Raw genomic sequence first — 23,257 nt, 5'->3', positions numbered from 1 at the left:
ACATAACAGAAGAAAAATTGATTAAATACAAAGCTGTGAAACACTTTAACACAAATTCCCAAGCCTCACAATCTAAAATACTGGACCTGCATAAATACAGCTTCATCCAGCCTTCTAAAACCCGTACAGTAGTATTTAACCCTACTACAGGTATGCTTTACATTATGTGATGGTTACTTGCCTAAATCCAATCTCTGACCAAACCACCAAGGCTCCAAACTTCAGTATGTTCCTGGCTGTCCTGAACAAAGATGAACTTAATTTTTTTTTTAAGACTTTCTAGACATTTAGGCTGTGAAAGAGCAAGACACTTCTTATTCCTTTAGGTAAGTTTAAAAGTGTTCTGGTACATGCCTAAACATTTAAGCTTGGCTACATACCCGTGGGAGGTGTTATTGGTGGTCTGCCACGCTTTCGCTTAGTTTCTTTCGCATTTTCCTGTGGACTCTTTACCTTGTCATTCTCAGGCTTCTTCTCAACTTGTGTATCTACTGAATATTCCATATCATTCTCTGATATATTCTCTTTATCTTCTTTTCCATTCTTAGGTATATTCTTTTCTGAGATCTTGCCTTTTTCCGAGATGACTATAAATTTTCCCTCTTTATCGGGTTGTTTAACTCGTTTCTCAGTCTTTAATGTCTTTTCATCTTCGTCTTTCTTTGCATTACCTGTTGCTTTCCTCTGCTCTTTAAATTTCTCCTGGTTTTCAGGAGATGATGGAATTTCATTACCTCTTTCCTTAGGCTTAGCATCACCCACAATATTCTAGAATAAAGGCAATGACAGGAAAATCAACTCAATGTAGTCTAAAAGCCACCCCTCCCCTTTGTGTTTAGCAGACCTGCATCTTTGTCCAATTTTTCAAGTGATACAAGTACACACTATTGCACTCTATTGCAACCCACAGATTAAAACTTAGAGGCACGTGAACTAGTGAAGGACCTGTGCAATGTGAACAGGACAGCTCAAGAAATCCATTCTTCACCACGCAATGGCAGAAGACATTTGCTGTTCCTCTGCTCCCAGAAGTAGGCTGCGTCCCTACTAGCTTGTGCAGTACTACATAAAACCTACTTGGGACACTGCAGAAAGAGTGAGAGTCAGGAGCAGAGAAAACGGCACACAGCTCAATCACTTGGATGTGCAAACTCTCTTCCTTTCACAGAAGAGTCTCATTCAAAGTAGACACGCAGTTTGCTTGCACTAATCATTGCTGCTGATACTGCTAAGGCTAATCCACATCCTTCCCCTTTTGTGATCAGGCTTTACACCACTGAGAAGGGGCAGGGAGGATGATACATGCTGATGATGTTTTTTCCCCCTTCCAGTGATCCTGCTACAGGCTGTCCCAGATGAGCAGAAATCTTCTACCTTTGCACACAGGTTAGTAATTTATATTTGGTCATGTGTCAACACTGCTTTTACTTCAACTAATTCTCTCTTCCTGTTACCTAACTGAAGCAGGAAGAGCAACCATGCTGCCTCCCAGACACAGTTCTACGGGGCACAACAATCTTGAACTTTGACCCAGGATGAGAGGACAGGAAAGGCTCAACACCTTCTTGGGGAAAGGAAGTGGAACACGTGGTTCAAACCACATGAAATTCTGAGAAACCACTTAAGACTGACTATTTCCTTGTACTGCACTACATCTTGCCTTGTCCCACTCCAGTATTCCTGTCTATCTGTGGCTTACATGAATTGATATCTTTTAAGGTATTTTCAGACCAAAGCCTTTAGAAATAATACTGCTGCATTAAAATGGTGAACATGCAATCTGCTCCACCCTCTATAATATTATTTCAACCATACTTGGTACAGATGTGATTAAAAAAAAAAGTCACTGTTTAAAAGTGTGAAATGAAATTGCTATATATTCCATGAAAACAGACAAGTAAATTGGAAGGAAGTCTTCCACATGTCTGAGCACTCCTTTTACCACACATCCTGTAAGTTTGTATTCTGTAAATTCCTTATGGGAGAAGCTTCAGGGGAGAAGCTTTAGCAGCAACTCAAACATTGGGAAAAAATAAACAAAACAAAAAACCCATCCCAAACAAACAAATGAACACCTACCACCTCAAAAAACAACACTCAGGCAACTACGTTTCAACACTTTCCATGCTTACAAAACCATCTGATTTGAATCAAGTATCTGGTACTGGAACACTCCTAAGCCATCCTTGTCAAAATATTCTCAAGAAACTGAATCATTAATACAGTATGTCTGAATTACCTCTTGGTGTTACTGAACTCTTAAAAGTTGTGTGTCCTTGCAAAGGCACATTCACACTGTTACAGGTCGTTAGCATTTTACCATCATTGTTCAACACAGCCATTTACACACTCTACACAGGGACAGAGAAATACTGTAATTAAAGGAATTATGACCTGCTTATATTGTTCCCTTCATGAACTGTGTGGTTTGGAGCACTTTTTTTTTTCCTTAACAAGTACTACTTTTTTTTTTTCTCAACAAGATTTGAGCCATGTGTGCCTTCATGACTACACTCTCTCCCCCTGAAGAACAGGAACAAGACACCTCCCCTCCACTTCCAACATTTTGCTACACTACTGCTGCACCTGTTTTTTTCTGATTCTTGAACACTCCAGTAGCTCAAGTAATTTTTTTTTCAAACTTTACTTCTGGTTGTATAAGTAGAGCTCACTAGTAAATTCTCACTTTATGCTTTTTTATGCTAAAGGACAGAAAAAATGTTCTAGCGTAACTTAAGAGATTCTCTTGGACTAAGAGAAATCTTTTTGGACAAAGGATAAAAGGAGAAAACAGAAAGAACCAACCAAAAACCCCTCTCGTCTCCTTTCAAAACCTTTCCAAAGCTATGCAGTATCACTAAACTTCCCAGAAGAGTGATGAAAATATTTTTTGTTTACTTATGCAGACTATTTCTTCAGATTGTTCAACTCCCTTTATTTAACACTGAATATCATAAAAACATTTCTCATGGAAATGAAGATTCTGCAGTAGTTCACTTGTGAGTATTAGTCAACTTTCCACCACACACAATGATAACCATTTCAAAGCTATTCAGGGCACTTTACAGCAAATGTGAAATAGTGTTCTGTCCCAGCCTGGCAGATACAGAAATCTGGAGGACTGCCTACCTCTACACAACAGTGACAAATATAAATTGTACCAGTGACATTCATTACTGGAATCTGTGTTTAAGACTGTACTGGGGTGACAAATTCAATTTCTTTGCTCAAACTTAAAGTTTCAGAAAACTAAAGGCAGAGAGCAGGACAAAAAAAACTCACATGCTACAGTTACCACACAGGAATGTGTGGCAAGAGATCAAACTTAAAATCCTGTCTGTAATGAAAATTATTCTGAAGCAGGTATTTAAGAAGTTTTAACCAAGTTACTCAAGACCAGAACTTGGTCAGCCTTTCCTACATGCCTGTACATGAAAATCAAAGTACAGAGCAGCACTTCTTCCTCCTCACCATCAGCACAACAGCTTCTATTTTTTTGAATGTAATGGCTCACTACTACTTTATATCATGAGCTGAAGGCTGAACCCATGTGCTGAGCAAGCGAAGGGTTGGTAAAACAGCCAAACCACAGAAGGGAAACAAGGAATATTTAAAAAAACTGGTCGTCTCAAAGTTGTGAGGTGAAAGATTAATAGCCATGCTCCTTAAGTGTCTCATGAATATTAAGCAGTTACTTTGGGAAAAAATAGTTTCTGTCCACTCCATAGTTGTCACTTCTTTATTTTGAAATATATATATATATAATTTTTAAATATATATATATATATTTAAAGTAATCTCAAACAGGTAAAACAATCACAGCATAATTCAAAACCTTACCACTAGCTTTAGTATGTACATTCTGAATTTTCCAATGACTTTCAGAAATCTGTTTTACTTATATACCTTGACTTCTTTAGTTCAAGAGGTGAATTTAAAAAACCTGAGAGCTCTGCAAATCATACCACAAAGATTCACATTTCATTTTAAGGGATTCCCTTTAATGAAGGGGAAATGAAGTGTCCTTTTTCCCTTTCTGAGATATCTATCCATCACCTCTTTTCATTTTAAGGGACTTCATACTGTATTTTAGCAGTAAAGGTTTTTAATTAATTTCACATTTTATAATTCAACAGATCTAGCCATCTGAACTGCTCATTTAACAATATGCTAGTTGCACAAACACCATACTTACCTGATCTTTGGAAAAAGCTTTGACATGAATGTTTTTGACTGTCTGAACTACACCATCATAAAATTTCACAGTGTATGTACCTAAAATACGAAAACAAAGTGTAAGAGTTCAAATATCAGAAGATATTTAACACAGCACCAGCTAACAGCTCCCATACTCCAGCTGCACAATTAGCCCTAGACGAAAGCTTCTTTACCTGTGTTGTCAGAACCCTCAACACAGAGCTCCTATCACAGGCCAGGAAGACGCAGCAAAGTTATCCAAAACAATTCTGGTCAAAAGAAAGGTGCATGTCTAATCTTAGAGCTGCTCCCCAATGCACCTTAGTCACAAAACCCCAAAATATTTTTGGTGGAATATTCCAATATATAATTACACAGTCCTTTTCTTCTTGATCTTACAACAAAGACAATCTAAAGCAAGCCCAGCATTAGAACAAATCATTCACAGTTCCCCCTCCCCTGCTGATTTTTAAGGGGATTTTGCAGCTCTGACAATGGGTTTTAATGCAGTTTATAGGCAATTATAACAAATTTAAGAAACAACTTTTCCCACATATATACTTAAAGCAAGTACTGACTGGATACTGGATATCCCAGCAGAAAGCTTTTTTCTTGTAAAAAAGGTAAAAGGTTAAAAAAGTTAATGACAGACTAAAACACATAATTGAAAATGCAATTTTCCACAGCTGTTTTCCATCTGCTGTAGTATCTCTCCACCTAAATGAGGTTCCAGCACAATTAGAAATACATAACTACTAAGTGTGACAAAACCAGGAATCCTTACCATCTTTGTTAACAGAAGTAACTTTGGCTGGATAGAAGCGACAGTCAGACCAGCACGCCAATACCCGATCATTGATACGAAATCCCTACAAAACAGTAGTTAAAAGTGTCTTCATCTGAGAATTACTGAAACATACAACTTCATTAAAACATTTCAATTACTAGCTTTCCAATGTTTAGAAGAAACCATAAAATTTACAAAGCAGGTAACACAGCAACAGTGAAGAATTTTAAAGGTCATCATTCATACAAACGCACGTTAAACTGTTACACAAATGTTCTCAAATTTCTACTTACTGCACAACCTTCTTCCTCATGCAATCCTTCCTTTCTTAACTGTATTTTCTCTAGGGGACGCAAATAAGGACTGTCCCAACAAAACCATTCATCATATCTATGGTTCCAGCGCTTGAAATGGATAAGTACTTTCCCCTCTTCATAATCAATTTCTTCAATGTGCGCTGGATACCTAGTCAAAGGTAGATTAAAATATTTTAATTACGAATAAGGTAAACTGTCTCAGACACTTTATACAAATTAACCTTGGTTTAGCTCCTACAATCGTATTGATTTGGTGTACCACTTGTATAAGCAATAAAGATGCTACATAATGAGGGAGCAAAGCACGTAAGAAAACCCAGAACTGAACAGCAAATGCAAACATTGGCTGCAGCAAGAGGAGACAAATTCTTAGTCTAGGGTGGAAAAAAATTTAACTACAGATTTGGAAGTCAGAAAGACCTTCCCTACATCTAGACATATCACATTTTACAAAATCAATAGCTTCAGTCCACTCTTATCAAGAGTAACACTTGGGTGCCATTACACTCACTTCTCTAAGACACCCATCACCAGGCATCATGAATCATCTACCCAATGCAACAGGAAAAATCCAGCGGGCACACTAAACGTAATTTAATTGTTAGACTCTCAAAGTTAAATTTAATTTGCAAAATCTTGGGATCTTTAAGATATAAATTTCTTAGTACATTAGTAGTAAGGGATTCTGAGATGAGTCAAATTCAAATGTTTCTGATCAGGAAGACCTTGCAAACTCTGTATTTCTTTAAATTGCATTGGTAATTTGTAACTCCAGTACAGATTTCAGAATCACAGCTATTTCACTATCCCAGATGAAGGTAACATTCCAAGTACAAAGCTTTCCCTTCCACAATAGGAACATCAAGAGAAAATTTCCATTTGTTGGTGTTTTCGGTATTCTGGAAGAAAGACAAGGCCTCAGTGAATTCTTGATCAAAGGGCTGAAGACAAAACTCAGTTCTTTATCTGACAAACCACACTTGAAAGACAGAACAAGTGGTAGAAAGAAGTGGCATCTCAAAAAGATCAAGCATGATACTAACAGTAAAGCCTAGACATGTAAGAATTAAGACTCAAATGCAACCCAGGCTACCGTTCTACAAACCTACACAGAGAAAGCAAATCTACCTACCACTGAAGTTCTCCAGCAGATCTGAGTCATGTCCAGTCATGACTTCACAAAAAGCTATTAGTAGGACATACTAGATGCAGCTTACACTGCAGCTACAGACTAAGAATACTCACTGCCACACATGTCAAGCTATGCCATTAGTTCATCCCAATGTATTACCAAAATGCATGCAGCAAAGGCTGTAGAGGAGAGGAATTGCAATGGCAGATATTTATGCAGGGACATCTGTAACTGGTTACCAACTTCTTGGGAAAAAAAGAAACTTCCTTCCTGTGACAGTCAAGTTACTTTGTACTTAGGTAACTCAAAGCACTGCCCTCCACAAGCTCTTGAGGGGGCAGTAGTCACAGTCACAACCTAAACAGATTATTTTTGGATATCACTAAGTACAGGTAATGACAAAAATCAGCGTGCCATTTCTTACAATCTGAAAGCAGCAAAAACAGGTAAAAAAATTCCAGATCCTCTCAACAAGAGAGCAGCCAGAAGGGTGCTCTTGCCATTGGGACTGCAATATGCCTAGGACTCGTTTAGATTTTCAATGATGAAGAGGGAAGCTGATAAAAAGGACAGAGTGCTCACTCAGTATGAAGCTAATAATCCTGTCCAAGCAGATAACCACCTCTAGGAAGCACAATTCACTTTCTACCATTGACATGAGACAAGCCCAAGTTATAAGAGCGAACTAACTCAATGACGCGAGACTGCTCCCTGCTTCATATCCCGCAAAAGAAGGAACTTTCTCCACCAGAACCATACATCAGTATCATCTGCATCTATCCCACTTCATTAATGGGAGTCAAGATCATCAAGAAAAGCGTATCTGACAATGAGACCAAATTTGAGTCTACCTGAGTAAGTGTGGTTGAACCAGAGCTTTCAGTTCTTGGAGAACACGCTGCAAAGCCTCAACATCTTCTCTTTCTGAAGCAATAAACATCAGTTAACGTACACTCGGTGCTCTTGACTGAAAGCAGGAAACCTATTACAAGCTGTGCTAGACCTATCCATGAACTCTGACAGACCTTGACACCTCGACACCACTTTCCTTTCAGATGAGAGCACTGGCAGCTACAAAACAAAGCAGAAAGGGTCACAGAAAGGTTCATAGGTTCTCAACAGCCCTGAGCACCACACACTGACAGGCCAAGCTTCCTTCCTCCCACACCTTTTGTAGAACTGAGCAAGCACACCACATCAGGAGGTATAAGTGCTCACAGACTTACACGGAAGAGTAACAGAACATTACCCATACACTTCCTCCATATAGCCTGTGAACATACATAGGGGTAGACGTAACTTAAAAGAAATTCAGACTTGTTTATAAAAAAAAATACTATGAGAGGATACACTAAGTGAAAGGCCAATAGCTGAAGTCTGGATAAGGCCCCAGAGAACAACTAAGATATGTCCAGGATGGCTCAACACATCCTCCCCCAAACCACAAAGGAAGTATTCAGCTAACTCAATGGATATTCAAGACAGCTAAGAGATCCTGGGTAAGAAAACCCCAAATGGTACTGATTTAAATATTTATCTGAAACACTCTGAAATTGGAGACATCTTGCAACATACAGGAAGGGCAAAACAAGTAGTTTTTCAGCTCAATTTGAAAGGAGTGATGCACTCACACCTTTCAAGGACTCATGAACTGGCTAAACAGTAAGAGAAAATCTCTAAGATGGCCAAACTGCTGGCATTAGTTTTCTAAGAACGTAAGAGGCAATCAAAACCTCAAGAACTAAATAGACTATGGTTAGCAATGACTAGCAACCTCAGACTACAGCTGTCAAAGCACAGCAAACAGTATGAAAATGGGTTTATGGTACACAAATGTAAAACTATCCTCTTCTGGGAAGAGGCAAATATCGGGAAATTCCCTGGACTACATCCGTTTCCCTTCTCTTTTCCTATGCACCAAAGCAGAACTGCTATAAACCCCCACTCCCTTGGAACTAGGAAGGGACAAGCTTAGTGCAGTCAAAGCAATGCAGAGAGGGAAGGAAGCATCCAGGAGAAGCAGCACTGTAAAGAACAACAGTTATAGTGGTTCATCTTTTTAGTACTTAAGAGACCAATTCCTGACAGCACGAACAACTGAACTCATGGGACTGACAATCTGAATCTTAACAGGGTAGCACCATACCCTTAATATTACTCAAGAGCTCTAACCATCATCAAAAGCCCCTTCACATCCATTTTACTCAGACAATAGACAGAAAAACTGGGATGTGTCATTACAAGGTAACAAAAGGTAACATCATTTGCCTGTTGCAGGCATCCAGAGCAGTCATCCTCTTTTCAGTAAGAAAAGATGCAGCTAGCCACCACTCAGTTTAAATGATTCAATGCAAAAGGTTTCAAAATGTCAATTCAGCTGGGACAGTGCGCCCATGTCCATGGCTACAGCAACCCCTCTGCGATCCCTCTGCTCAGGGCTGCCCTACTGCAGCAGTCCCTCTCCTTCATCCTCTAAACTCCAGCACTGTGAGACCTTTCAGGATCCACAGAGGCTCTCTCCCTATAGCAACCTGAGGACAACAGACCAACCTTTCATGACAGCTTTGATGCATCAACCCAAGCCCTAATAACCTAAAGTGAAACACCAAAAGTACTCACTGTGCTCCATGGAGTTCAAGTATAGGACGTGACAGACAGCTGCACCAGGACCTGCAGCACACTGCCAATATGACAGGATTCCAAATACAACAAAGCAACCTCTGCGACAAGCAGTAAAGATGCAAAATTCACTTTGCACTTTGACAAGGAGGAGGCTCCACACTGACTACTCTGCTGGCATACAGTGTTTTTTCTTCACTAGAGTTGACAACACATCCAAACACCCTGTAAGTCCTTAACTAGCAATTTGGAGCACAAGCCATTGACATGAAGGAGAGGTATATGGCACTCTGACATGAAATATTTTCCAAAGCATCACTGCCAACAGACTGGCATAGTGGCCCATGAATTGACTGATGTATTTGGTACTGAGAGCAGAAATCAAAGCCAGCACTTCAACTTAACAGGAGACTTGTGACTACGTTTTAGCACCAACACAGCAACAAAAGTACACACAAGAGAAGTCTGGACCTCCAAACGTCTAGCACTGGGAAAAGCAAGCATCAGCAAACAGAAAATCCTGTGCCCCTAGAGAAGTGCATGGTAACCACACCACAGAGTGGTCCTGGTTGCACAGGGGCAGATGAAAGCAGCAGAGAAAAAAAACCAGTCTGCTGTCCTCTACAAATCCACACCCAGTGAGTTGTGTCAGTACTGATAGTTTTGCTAAGCCCCCAGTTCTTAAAAAATTTTATTTAGAAACCCTGAAAATGCAAATGCACACAAATGCAGGGTTCAAAGCTTAGCAAGTAAACAAAAGATTTCAGAACTGGAGAGTTCATAACCAAGCTGTGAGACCAGAGTTGCAAAGCACTGTGTGTAGAACAGGTAATTTAAGACCAAGTTTTTCTAAAAACCAAAGAACATGGAACAAATAGCACACCCAAAATTCAAATTTAAGCCAAGGGATATGCAGAAAGTAGAGCAGTTTGTTGAATTCCCTCCCCCCAAGTTTTCCCATGCAAGAGTTATGTACACTCAAACACTGTTGTTGAGCAAACGTCAGAAGGATGAGAGTCATAGACACAAGTTATTAGGCTTACTCAAACACCAGCTACACCAAACTCCATCTTTAAAAAGCCTACACTACAGACAGGCTACAAGATCTTATTTTTGTAAGCTTGTTTAATTGTTTTTGCTGTACTAACAAAACTCAAGAATATTGAAAATAGAGGCAGGTTCAGATCAGTGCTTACCTACACAACTCTTGAATACACAGATAAGCCAAATTAACGTGTGAATAGGATTTAATGTTCATATTTTACGTTCTTTATGGAAAGAGCTATGTTTTCTCATTTTCACAATTCCAATGCCCTTGTACCAGGGGAGAACATGCTCTGCATGCAACCAAGACGCTTTGAAATAAATCTCCTCTGTCTAAGACAGTGCACCCTCTTCCTGAGATGCCCAAATACTTTTCAATACTGACCTCACACACTTCGCCTGTTGACAGGTTCCAGAGCTTTAAGTACAATCATATCTAACCCATATAAACTTCTTAATAAAAATCAACTACAGATGATTTCTGGAAAGAATTTATCTACACGAGCTAACAAAACCAAATTAATTCCTGTATTTAAGAAGTCTTTGACGATTTTTATTTTATCTCTCATTCACTGAGAATTATTAAATGCTACATTTTGAGCTGACTACCTGAAATGTACAGAGTTAGAAAATTCAAAGTTAGCCTAAATAATTTATAGGCTCTTTTTCATCTTCCTAATGCAGTGGTTCGCAAAGAAAAATGTTTTTCCTCACAGCTTAGAGCTGCAAGACAGGCACCAGACCAGACTTGTTAGCATGAAACATGTTTCTCCACAGAATTCTTTAATACTAAAGCTGACCACCATTATATGAGTACAGGCCTAACAAACTCAATCAGAGAGTCTGTGAATTCACAACAGCACAGGGAAAGGAAGCAGTAACGATATTCTGTACAAAGAATTTATTCTTCCATAATATCTGCTCTGCAATATTAAATATAGCACAGAACGTAAAGGGTGAATTCAGGGGAATGAGAGCCTGAAGTCCAACTAGATTTAGGAGCAGTCCTATTCCCAGACACAACACCAGTACACTTCTGGAGGGCCAGCACAACACATCAGCATCTACTCCCCATCTCAATCACTGGTATATAACTTATATAAATTAGCTACTTTCCTACAAACCAATGAATAAGACTCTAAATATTGAACCAATACAAAATGTTATAGATAGTAAAGACTTTAATATAACATGAATGGTTTTAAAAATATACCAGTTTTTTAATCTGTCACGGGCTTCCAACTGGGCTCCCACCTCAAAGTTGATCCCTCTTCTATTCGGAGGATGTTTTGTCATTTTGTAATATCAACACTGCTGATTTTATTCCCCTGAAAAATGCAATTAGATATCAATCACTAATCAAGACATACACAAAATAAGCTTATGAACTATAATTCCCAGAAGCCAGATGTTAAGGAACCGCTGTAATTTTGGTTTTCAGAAAGTAAGGGGGCAATTATCTTTTAAACAAGGCTTCCCAAGTGACAGTGTGCAGAAAGATTCCAAAAGTATGTTCAAAATGGCAGCTACTGGACCATAAAAGAGTGAAGCTCATCCTCTGTCCATTGGTCCAAGTTCCAGGTCAATTAAGAATCACGCAACCCAGTGTTTATTCACAAATGAGATGGAAGTTTCGTAATATTTTCTCCCCCCCTTTCCATTTTGATGAGAACAAGGAGTCCAGTAAACAGGAAGTGGGCAAACCAAACACAATGACAATCTTTCAACAGCTACCGCATTAGCGAAACACTCGGGAACACTATGTCACCTCATCACTAGAAGTGCAATAAAGTTCAAAGACATTAGAAATATGTAGGGTTTTTTAATCAATTTTAGAAGACTCTCTATACTCCTTGCATATTTGCCATGTGTTCATCCAATTTCTCCACTGTTTTAACCAGAATATAAAAGAAGTATTCATTGATATTTGTTTCCAACAGATAATATAAAAGTTTAAGAGATCTTGCTCTAGTAGTTTCTCTCAAGGTACACACAGTGAAGAAGCCTGGCCAATAGCTCTTTTTCCTGATTTTTGTCAGTTGTTTCTCACAATTTTAACATACAAATTATGATCCATTCCTATAGTCTTCAAGCTCACAAGATCCAAAACCACAAGTAAGTCTCACTCAATATCACTGTCCTTATAGTAAGGTTGTACCTTGAAGATTCAATTACAGATGGACAAAATTGATTCGAGTTAAAATAAAAAACCTAGTCTTACACTACATGAACAAGGAGACATGCACAGATATAAGCACTAGCATTTTGGTTCACATAAGGCATAAATAGCAATGGTATCAACTTAGCTGTATCTACAAAAATATTAACATCGTGAAGAATTACTCTAATTTCAAGCGTGGTTCAGAAATCAAAGATCTTCAGGAATATCGTAGAGCTTTTACCATAGGGAAAAGCTACTCCTTCACCACACTTTTTAGGCCAGGCCATTTGCCAAGGGCTGACCACAGGGACAGCCCAACCCCTCCATTCAACCACCATACTGCAAACAAACTTCTCTATCAAAAGCTCATCTGCTGCCTTCCTCTAACAGTGTTTTTTAGACTGATCCTCACCTCTATTAAAGCAGCCTGCAAGGGTATAGGAGAAAAAATACTATCACCTGTAAGTCTGATTCACAGCAAAAGACAAAATATTACAGCCACCTAGGAACTGAAAAAAATTAATTTCCTAGAGTAGTATCTGATAGCAGACTGAGCTTTCGCAGTATCACACTGGATCTGAACCAGCCCAGTCTTCTAATGGTTGGGGTGGGAGTCCATAGCTTTTCACTGGGAAAGGAAATTAAGAAAAACTTAAGATGGTTGGGATTTTACAATTTATGCTGCATCAGAACATAGAATTTGAAAAAACGAAAAAGGCAGCAAGTGCAAAGCTATATTTTAAGAGGTTTATCCACCAACATCTCAAATATCCACTATTTTCTTTGCAGATTTACATCATTAAAATATCCCTTTCTCACTCCAGCAATGGAATTTCATGCCTCCAAACATTGAGCAGACATACACCTGCTTAACACTTGAAAAAATTGTATCTGCAAGGTGATTCTTTCCCTAGTACACTTATTTTTCCTTTTCACTAAGGAGGAACATGCAAAGCCACGACAGAGGCACTCTCGGTGCATTATTTCAGCTTCCCACAGTGGTTCTCCCTAGTAAGAGCTGCCATCTGGATGAAGGGGACTCATCTCAGCTCACCTCCATGGGGCTGGAGAGGAACAAACACATCTCCTGACTTCACTAACAGGATCACACACAATAGGGCTTCCATAAACACATTAATTTTGGTGCAGAAGGTCATACTATGGTTTCATTCAAATATTTTAAAAATATGAGTATCACAACTAATAGGAAATGTGAAGAAAACAACCAAAGCCATTTAATCAAGAGGTACAGAGGCAGCGCATTCCATGAAAATCTGAACACAGCTAGTCAGCTAACACCAACATTAGTTAAAGCACATGCATACTGCACTTCACTAACTCAGCTAAGCTTGTTAGAAGGCAGTAGGTCACAAAGTTGAAAGAGAGAAAAAATTTTGTGAGCAAAACATCTCATATCATTGGCCCCTTGTCCCAAGTCTTCATTTCTCTCCCCTCCCAAGTTACAAAGCTTAGGCTGCTTTGGGTTCTCTCACATCCTACCACAGGCTTGCACTGTGGTTCTGCTCCTCAGACCATGAAAGCAGGCTGGCTTTTCCAGTTACAGCCCATTTCAGGAACAGCTTCCTCAAGCAGATGTATATTTGACATGAGATAAATTACTCAGTAGAGGGTCTCAACCATTTTACTCCGAATACCCAGCCTTAGAGCAAGACTGAAACCATGAGACACAACTTTTACTGAGAACCATGACATGGCTCTGCACAAACTAGGCCAAGAGGCAGTGCCAAAATACACTTCACCAGCATGACCATGACTATACCGATAACTTCATTTCTCAGAAAGCAAGCACTGAACACAGGGGTTTGCCTGCTTTGAGGTTTTTTGTTTCTGCCCCTGTCCTCTCCAGGAAAGACTGCTTAAAAACCTTGAACTACATTGAAACAGCTTGTCAACAAACAACCCCAGACTGATCAGACAGCTACAACTTGGAAATAAGAATACTTTGCCAGAACATCTCTCCTAAAATTTTCTTCACCAGCAAATCAATTTGATTAACTTGGTACCTAAATCAACACACAAATAGGATTTCCGCTCTGGTAACGCTGAGAATGCATTTATCCTGTGTACTGAAGACCATGATTAAAACAAGGAGACTAGGCCTACTCCAAAAGCTTTATGGCTTTTCTCCAAAACTCCTTACTTCTCTATGAAGATCAGATCTGTTTCAGGACCAAATACTTCAGGATTTAGATAAGTCACTACTTCCAAAACATTTCTAAATCTATATTATTGAAATATATGCTATTTAAAAGACACAGTCTTTTGTTCTCCATCTAAGTCATCATAAGGCAATTTAACTTTTAAAGACTATTTGACTATTCAGACAGATATCAGTGACAAAGGTACATTTATCTCAGGGCAATGCAGAGGAAAATATATTAATATTGATCCCTTCAGGGATCACAATTTTTGACTCCTAAAACAAGCTTTCTGCTCTGCTAACAGTGCAGGTCCTGTACACCTTCACCTGTAGCTGTTCTTACTCTCTCCAGCTTTAGGCTCTGTCAGTGCAGAGCTCCAAACCTGGGGTATCACCAAGTTGCAACAGAAGTGGGCTCCTCTGTCAAGTGAAAATCTGTTTCATATTCTAAGACAGAGCAAACCCAAGCAGTTATGGCAAACTTTCACTAGTAACAGCCTCTACTGTTTCCTCTGTAGAAACTGCAAAACCACTGCAGCCTTTTCCAAACCACACCTACCTCGGCAAAACTATTTTCCAAATCCCTGTGGAGTTATTAAACCACTCCTTTACAAAGTGTCACACCAAAACCCCTTCCTTGAAATCAGCCCCACTTTTCAAACTTCATTCTGTCTCAGTGCTGCTTCATAAGCAGTTCAGAAGAAATGCAACTCACTTCCACAATTCAGCCTATTTCCTTAATTCTTTTGTGCATCCAAGGATTTCCCTCCCTCTGCCATAAGGACACAATAAAGAAAAGAAGAGGAACACCATGAAAAAAAACCCCACAGTTCTCTGACCTGATAAAGGAGCACAGTCAACTTTGACAGTTGGCATAAATACAATCCTACTTTGCACAGAGAACTTATATTTTATTCTGGATGGGGAGCTCGCTGTCCCAACTCCTAGGAAGCACTCAGTACCTTGGTGGTGATTCCACAGGACTACAGGGTAGAACAGGTAATAAAAAGCACTAGCAAAACCAGGAAGTAAAAGCAACTAGCCAGAGATTGTCTTCTATTCCTGGGAGTTGCAGCAGAGATGTTGCTGACCTGGGGTACTGCCACTCCTACACAAGCAACACCAGCTTGTTTTGTTTCCTTCTAGGACAAAGCATGTTTACAGTTGATTCCACAAAACCTAATGCTAAGACTGACTCTGCTATCCTCTCCAGCACCACTGCTCCAAATCTGCTTGCACATCTACGTATGGTACTGCCAAGGACTAAGTCCATTCATATTTTGTACATCAGGTTTTTCTCACTCTTCAATGTAGTTAGTTTTGACCTTTTCCTTTTATCATCTGTACCCATGACACCAGCCTCACGTCTCCATCAGTGGCAAAAATGATGAAAGCCTCACCCAGTTCATCCCCTACAATATGCACACCCCCATCGGGAATGGTCAGTCCAGAGAAGTCCATGGTCCCCACCGCAATCGGAACAACTTGCAAGTGGATGACCACAGCCATGCTGTGCTGAAACCACACACCTGCAGATGAGAAAAGGTATGATATCAGACTGCAAAACAGTATTTACAGACACCATCTATACTATACAATCCTAATGGCATCTTATGAAGACTAACTTGAAGTCTCACAAGCAGCACTTAAAAACTGCATTGGCACTAGGAAGATCATTACAATTGACTTTTATTGCCTGCAGACAAAACACCCTCTGCCTGGCAGGTTTTGACTAAAGCAGCAGTACTACCATGAAGTATGCCTTACTGTGTTTTGCCCTACACATAAAAACAGATGTAAAACTCCTATACTTGCTAAACATGTTAACCCAAGAACAGCCTCTGCCCATCCAAACATGTCTGCTCCTGCCTCATGTTGGTTTTGTGTATCATTTCACAGGTAGGTTACTGTTTTCAGATGTGACCATAAGTTTCAGATTATGTCCTTCAGTATTTCAAACCACAATGCTTAGGTCTTCAGGCAAGTTTTTGTGTTTGGGATTTTTTTTTAAGTAACAGGAACAAGAAAGATTTAAACTAGACAGGAAGACCTGACACCACAACAAATTTCAAGGAATACTGCATCACCCCCCTTCTTCTATCCAAAAGACACATTTCAAACAAGACACTGGACTATACGCAGTTCTTGTTTGCACGATGCAGCATCCTCAACTACATATTCACCAGCACTTTCTTGGTTTAAAAGCTTCCCAGATTCAATTAACAACTACACAGGTGAACTCTGAGCCACACAACACAGATACTGGATCCTGAACTGATACTTAACATCTGTGTAACAAGAATGCTGAACAGCTTACTACTCACCACTGACATTCCCTAAAACCATAAGACTTGAGTACTTGATTTCAGTCTCCTACTTTTTCTCTAGTTTATACAACTAGATTAAGAGAACTGAGTTAACAGAACTGCAGTAAACTGTAGTTAAGAGAACTGAGTTAAGAGAACTGTAGTAGAAATCTACATTTGCTTTTCTCCTCAGGCAGAACCAAGACCTTCCCAAAGTATTCGGTGACAAAACTGAAAAGGTGTTACATGAATGAGCCTCTGAACAAGATCCTCACTCTCTCCCTGAGATTACAGGGCCTGGAGAACATAATTTTCATCCCCTCAGCAACATCTCATGTAACTGTGCTATCAGTTTCAACTGGAGCTGAGACTGGGATAGACCAACATGGAAGCAGAAATTACAAATATAAGCAATTCAACAGAACAAAAAAAAATTTTCTATAATGAAATCTATTTGAATTACCAAGTGCAATAAAAGAAATAAATAGTCATTACTGAAAACAATTATTTTCAGTTATTTGATCATGTCCCATGTTCTGGTTTCCCCTCTCTTTTCCTGTAAACACTAAAGATAAAAAAGAAGCACCTAAGCACTGAACAAACCGAAAGAATTTGGAAAAATGTTTCAGTCCCATAAAATAAATCAGGTTTTTCCTAAATAAAGTAATATTAATGAAAACTGACTTTAATAAGACTGCATTTTCAGTTTAAGAGAAAAATGGCAGCCTTTAAGAATACAAGAATTCAACGCATATAAGTCCGGCAGAAGCACTGTGGGTAGTATTTAAGTAAAACCTGAATTTTAAAGCAAAATTTCAAAAGCTTAAGGAAAAGCCACAATTAAAAAAAGGATCTATGCTTATACTCACCAAGAAACTTGTTTATGTTGCTGCAAACATTCCAACCAGTGCTGTGTAACTACAGGAAAGGAAAAATAAAAACATGTGAGTTCTAAGACTAGAAGCAGTTCTGAGTTCAAAACAAATATCCTCTCTACAGTCAACAGTAGCTTCAGAATAGAATAACACCTCTAGAACAAAAATTTAATCTGAAAATATTTCAGTACAGGTCAGCAGGCTGCTGTGTTCCAAATTAGAGAGATGCTTAAGAGGCCCTTACACACAGATATTCTCTCTGCATATCCACATCATATTTCTCCATCATTTATTTATCTGTTGTCAACTAAAAGTAACCAGTAACTTTATCATTACTCCTACTTTAGTGCAACAGGTACTGCAGTATTAACTAACTAGGCATTAACTAAGCAGTCTGCTCCTGTCAATGAAGACATCCTCAACTGGATAATCTACATTCACCACATGGCAGAAGGAGCTGTGTTTTGCTAATACAAGAATGAACTACAAGTGTTTCTCCAGAATTGCTTCTTCATCCACAAAATCAATTCCTGTCAATACACACAGGCTTCCTCACACTGCAGAAGTGGCAACTACAGCCATTTGAATTGTTCCCAGAAGCCCAATTTAGGCTGCAGATTTGGCACTCTAATGACATTGCTCCTAGTCTCTACCTCAACTGAAGCTGCATAGAACCTGTTGTGGTTTAGGGATAGTATTCTTCCATCAAGTATTCCCACTGAGAGGAGAATTAGAGGCACAAAAGGTAAAGATCATTAGTTGAGATAAGAACAGTTTACTGAAAACCGCAATGAGATAAGAAAATGAACTGTAAAAGTCATGGTATTAAGAACAGAAGTATACAAGAGAGGCAAACATTTCACATGTGAATGCTCACTGCAGAGCCTGATGCAATCTGACCACACCCAATCTACCCTAACCCAGAAGGGACCCCTTTCCCCCATCCCCAGAAAATGATGTGAGGTGGTGCAGAATTTCAGTACAGGTCAGAAGGCTGCTGTAATCCAAACTAGAGAGATGCTTAAGAGACCCTTACAAACACACAGACACCCCTCTGCATATCCACATCAGATTCTAGCCACACCCTCTTCTGGCTATTAGGACATTACCCATCCTTTATTCTGTACCACACACATCATGTTCAAATCCTACCCCTTTCCAACTACACACATACATAGATATCTACAAAAGCACAGAGATCATTTCCATCATCAATGGCTGTCCCTCCAAGGTGTCTGTTGAGTTCATTTAGTCCAAGACTGTGGATTCCATCTATCCTAGAGGTCTTCTAGGGCAAGAGGGCTGGTTGCAAACTGCATCACGAATTTATGACTGATATATCTGGAGCAGTCTATATACCTTGTCAATGGCAGTTATGGCACACAGTGGCATTGCTATTCACCAACCAATACTGTACAATTCTACATTACAGACTCTTCTCACCCAAAAATCAAATCCCTTTGAGGTACACATCATGTTTCCTTGTCCCTCTGCACTACCCACAAAGAGCACCCAGGTTCTTGAGCAAAAACAATCTCCTGACATGCCTGCCTTTGTCTGAGGTAGGACTAACCCAAACTGTCTTCCCTAACATATTCCTCATATTCTATCCCTCATGGGGACCTTATCCCTTTATATGGAATGTGGAGGTTTTGATTGTGAAGGGCCAGCTTGACTGGTGGAACCTCAAGTGTTAACTAACCAGGTGGCTTTTGCTACATGTAGATGCCAATGTCCGATGGTTCCTCACCCACTGCTTCAATATGGTTGAGTCCATTATGCTGTTCAATTTTTCCAGAGACTGGTGCATGTTAAGGAATATGATACACCCACTCAATCCCACAGTATCTGGCCCAGATGTCTACGAGGCTCTTGCCTGACTCAATTCTTCTGGAGTGCCATGTTGACAGAGGACTTGTTTTTCAAGGCCCAGATGGTGCTCTGGGCAGCGCTGTGAGGCATGGGGTAGATCCAACCATCCAGTGGTGCCTTCCACCACTGTCAGCACGTAACATTTGCCTTGGCGGGTCTGCAGGAGTGTGATGTAACCAATCTGCCAGGCCTTCCCATATTTATATTTTGACCATTGCCCCCCATACCACAAGAGCTTTACCCACTTGGCCCTGCAGTACACGTTTCACAGTCATAGATAACCTGGAGATAGTGCCCATGGTTAAGTCCACCCCACAGTCATGAGCCCATCTGTAATGTTGCATCTCTTTCCAGATGACATGAGGTGTCACGGGCCACCCACCAAGCCAGAAATAATTCACCTGAGGCAATTTAACCTTGGCAGCCTGATCCATCTGTTCATTGCTGCAATGCTCTTCAGCAGCCCAACTCTGGGGTATGTGTGCATCTACACAACATACTTTTACAGTCAATTTCTCTACCCAGGCAGCCAACTTCAGCAGCCCAGATGGGTTTCCCTCTGCACTGCCAACTGGTCTTTTTCCATTGATCCAGCCCCGCTCCCCCCAGCATTTGCCACCATCCCCAAATCAATGTGGAGGTAGAATATTGGCCATTTCTCTCATTCAGCAATATTTGAAGACAGCTGGATGGCTTTCAGCTGTGCAAGGGCCACCTTGTCCTTCAATAGCTTCTGCAACTCACTGTGTAAGACTCCATATGGAAGCTTTCCATCTTCAATTTGTCCCTATGGTATGACAGGAAGCAGCAGTGAAGAGAGCATCACTTTTAATTTTCTGGTAGCTGATTAAATGGTGGAGGCTCCTTAGCATGGTGGCACCTTTTCCTCCTCCTCTTCTGATGGTACAGATACTTTTGCCTTCCTGGCATCACTTTGTGATGATTCCCAAGATCCCTGGGTGATTAGGAGTTCCTGTTTAAGCTCACTGTGTGGTCAGAGCCATTCACCTATTCCACATGGAGTCAGTGGCGTGATGTGTAAAGGGAATTTCCCTTGGACATCCAGTCCAGCACTGTCAGTCTGGGTGCCAGAAAGCGCTGTGCTTCAGTGTCAATCATTTCTGAGGCAGCACCAACCCCTTCGTAGCCTGTCAAGATCTCTTCTGCAGTTGGGGTGTAACAGGCCTCAGATCCTCTTTATCAGTGAATCCAGAACCCCAGGGTTGTCTTCAAGTCTCCACAGGTACCTTTTGTCAGAGACTCCAGGAAGGACCACGCTTCCCAGCTGCAATGTAGAACACATTTTTCACATCTTATCCTGTCCTGAGTAGCCCAAAGGCTGCTGCACAATCTCGTGTTGAAGTTGTCCAAAACTTTTTGTTGTTGTTCAGAATCCCACCTAAAACTGTTGCTCTCCCATGTCACATGACAGAGGGGGCTTACAATCTTGACTATCTTATGGAATATGCATCCTGCAAAAACCCACAGTTCCTAGGAAAGCCTGTGTTTCTTTTTTCTCTCTGGACACACTACTTGGATGACCACATCTGCTGGACTCTCATAACATCCATCCTGCCATTTTACTTCTAGGAACTGAATTTTCTGGACAAGTCCTTGATGGTGGCAAAAACAGCCTTCAGGAGGATTTGGATTATTTCCTCCCATTTCTCAAAAACCTCCTCTGCAGTGTTGTCCCCATACAATGATGTCATCAATGTATTGCAAGTGTTCTGGAACCTCACCCTTTTCCAGTGCAGCCTACATCAGTCCATGGCAAATGGTGGGACTGCGCTTCCACCTCTGGGGCAGTCGCTTCCAGGTGTACTGGATGCCACTCCAGGTAAACACTAACAGTGGCCTGCACTCTGTTGCTAAAGTAATAGAGAAAAACACACTGGCAATCTCAATGGTGGCACCACTTTGCTGCCCTGGACTTTGGGTCATACTGAAGTTCCAGCATGTCTGGCACAGTGATGGTGCAATGATGGTGTGACTTCGTTCAGGCCACAATACTTCAGTGTCCACCCTCTGTTGTACTCATACACTGTATGTATGAGTACAATTAGGACTACAGGACATTTCCTCTCCAACCTGCTTGAGTCTTTCAAGTCTGTCCAGAGTATTGGACAGTTCACAGCCACAGTTCAGTCAGGAGGAAAAAAGATGATCTCAAATTGCCTGAATCAGGTAGTCACCTGGAGCACTTCTTGTCCTCCTTCTTTCATTGACATCAATGTCAACGCCATGGTGTATGACAATAGTGCACTCCATACAAACTTCTGCTACATGGATTGTTGTGAAAAACTAGAGAAAATTATTACTGGCTTAAATCAACTGAAGAAGAGGGGGCAGTTCTGTGGAAAGTGGCAGATGCACTGCTCCATTCCACACCCCCACCCCAGAAACCTCTAGTCCAGCCCAGAATGACTGCCAGGCACTGGCACACTGAAAGCAATGCCCCACACTCCATACCTGCAGCCTCAATCTAGCTCCAGAGACAACCAGAAGTCCCACGTGGGAAGCATAGCCACAGGAGGCCAGAGCAGGTAAACCCACTGCTTTAAGATGCATGTGGTCACTTTGCTATCATCCTTGGAGTTTTATGATAGCTGAGATTGCACTTGGATCAAAGATGGTAGCTGTATCTTGGTTTTCTCTCTTTTTCATTCCTAACTTCACCTTCTTGGAATATGGATAATATATGATTGGATGGGTTGAATTTGCTAAACGAAATGCTTTATTCAGACTGACTGTTTTGTTTTAAATTTTGCCAAATTCCTGCTCTGCTAAAGTTTGCCAGTTAGATTTGGTTTTTTAACTTCCTGAAAACATTGCATCATTTTTCTTGTGTGCCCAGCTCAGGGAAACATAGTACCTTCTTTAAAGAAACTTGCCAAGTGAGCCCTGGGATTCAACATTTATGTACTCTGGACCTGGATTGACAGGGGATTGACAGGGGATTGCTCGTTATTTGGATCCCTATAGATTACCCTCAGCACAGCTGATTCTCTCGGGTAGTGGATACCTTTCTCTATGGCAGTCCACCTCCTTGCACGCATTACACCATCCTTGAGAGACTACCTTTCCCTCACACTTGACAGGAGTTGCCTCCAGAGGATAAATGATTGTCCTCTTCCTGATCTCCCAGTCAATGCCTGCATCACAGGACAGGGATCCCAGTGACCTGGCCAAATTACCACCCAGCACCATACCCATCAGCTGCGATATCCCAGCTCTGAGGTTGCTCTGGGTGTTCCAGCAGCACAGTATACACTCACAGCAGGATGCTGAACCTAAGATTTTATCATCAAGCATCAACATGAATTTCAGCTATCAGACGAAAACATTATGACTGAAAATGGAAGGAGCAAATCACAAAGCACAAAAATTATCTGGTTACAGTACCTGCAGCAGTAACTGGACTTGGGACTTCTGACTCCTACAAGAAATCTACCTGTAAAAATATCCATTTAAAAAAAAGTCTGAAAAACGTTTTTCACAGATAATTTCCAGCACTTGCAACATTGGCTACTGAAAATCCCAGAGGTCACTGCTTCCAGCCAGTCAGTATACAGTGTTCTGACTCCTAGATGTGGCATTCTGTTTGATTGCTTCCTGCCTTGAGAGAACCAAATCTACCTAATTGTTGATAAAGAGGATATTTTCAAGACATCCAAATAAAGGAAAATCTTCCAAGTTATACTGCCATAAGTACTGATAAAAATTATGTCTTTATTTAGGATAATTCATTAAGCAGACAGATCTTCTGTGCATATGTCACCCTGT

The 23,257-nt window shown here is 40.4% G+C and overlaps 1 protein-coding gene across 14 annotated transcripts in view; it reads right to left on the bottom strand.

Annotated features, from left to right (window-relative positions):
- PHF20 (PHD finger protein 20) overlaps positions 1–22,931 on the bottom strand; it is a 66,501-nt gene extending 43,570 nt beyond the window's left edge. For 8 of the 14 annotated variants that reach the window (XM_041490520.1, XM_041490525.1, XM_041490527.1 and 5 more), the window contains exons 1-8: positions 22,877–22,931; positions 17,594–17,642; positions 15,819–15,947; positions 11,310–11,424; positions 5,278–5,449; positions 4,982–5,066; positions 4,196–4,275; positions 381–768 (exon numbers count right to left, since the gene is read on the bottom strand). In XM_041490520.1, the coding sequence (XP_041346454.1) occupies positions 381–768; positions 4,196–4,275; positions 4,982–5,066; positions 5,278–5,449; positions 11,310–11,392 (808 nt within the window). In that variant the 5' untranslated portion in view covers positions 11,393–11,424; positions 15,819–15,947; positions 17,594–17,642; positions 22,877–22,931. Of the gene's footprint in view, positions 1–380; positions 769–4,195; positions 4,276–4,981; positions 5,067–5,277; positions 5,450–11,309; positions 11,425–15,818; positions 15,948–17,593; positions 17,649–20,215; positions 20,413–22,876 lie in introns of those variants that run through there. The other 6 variants (XM_041490532.1, XM_041490521.1, XM_041490531.1 and 3 more) reach the window with 6 other exon arrangements.
- Between the last annotated feature and the right edge of the window lie 326 nt (positions 22,932–23,257).

The sequence above is a fragment of the Pyrgilauda ruficollis genome, unplaced genomic scaffold, assembly GCF_017590135.1.
Source record: "Pyrgilauda ruficollis isolate IOZ18807 unplaced genomic scaffold, ASM1759013v1 scaffold123, whole genome shotgun sequence".
NCBI classification, from domain to species: Eukaryota; Metazoa; Chordata; class Aves; order Passeriformes; family Passeridae; genus Pyrgilauda; species Pyrgilauda ruficollis.
The sequence above is the reverse complement of the archived record's forward strand: the minus strand, read 5'-3'. Positions and strand labels throughout refer to the sequence as shown.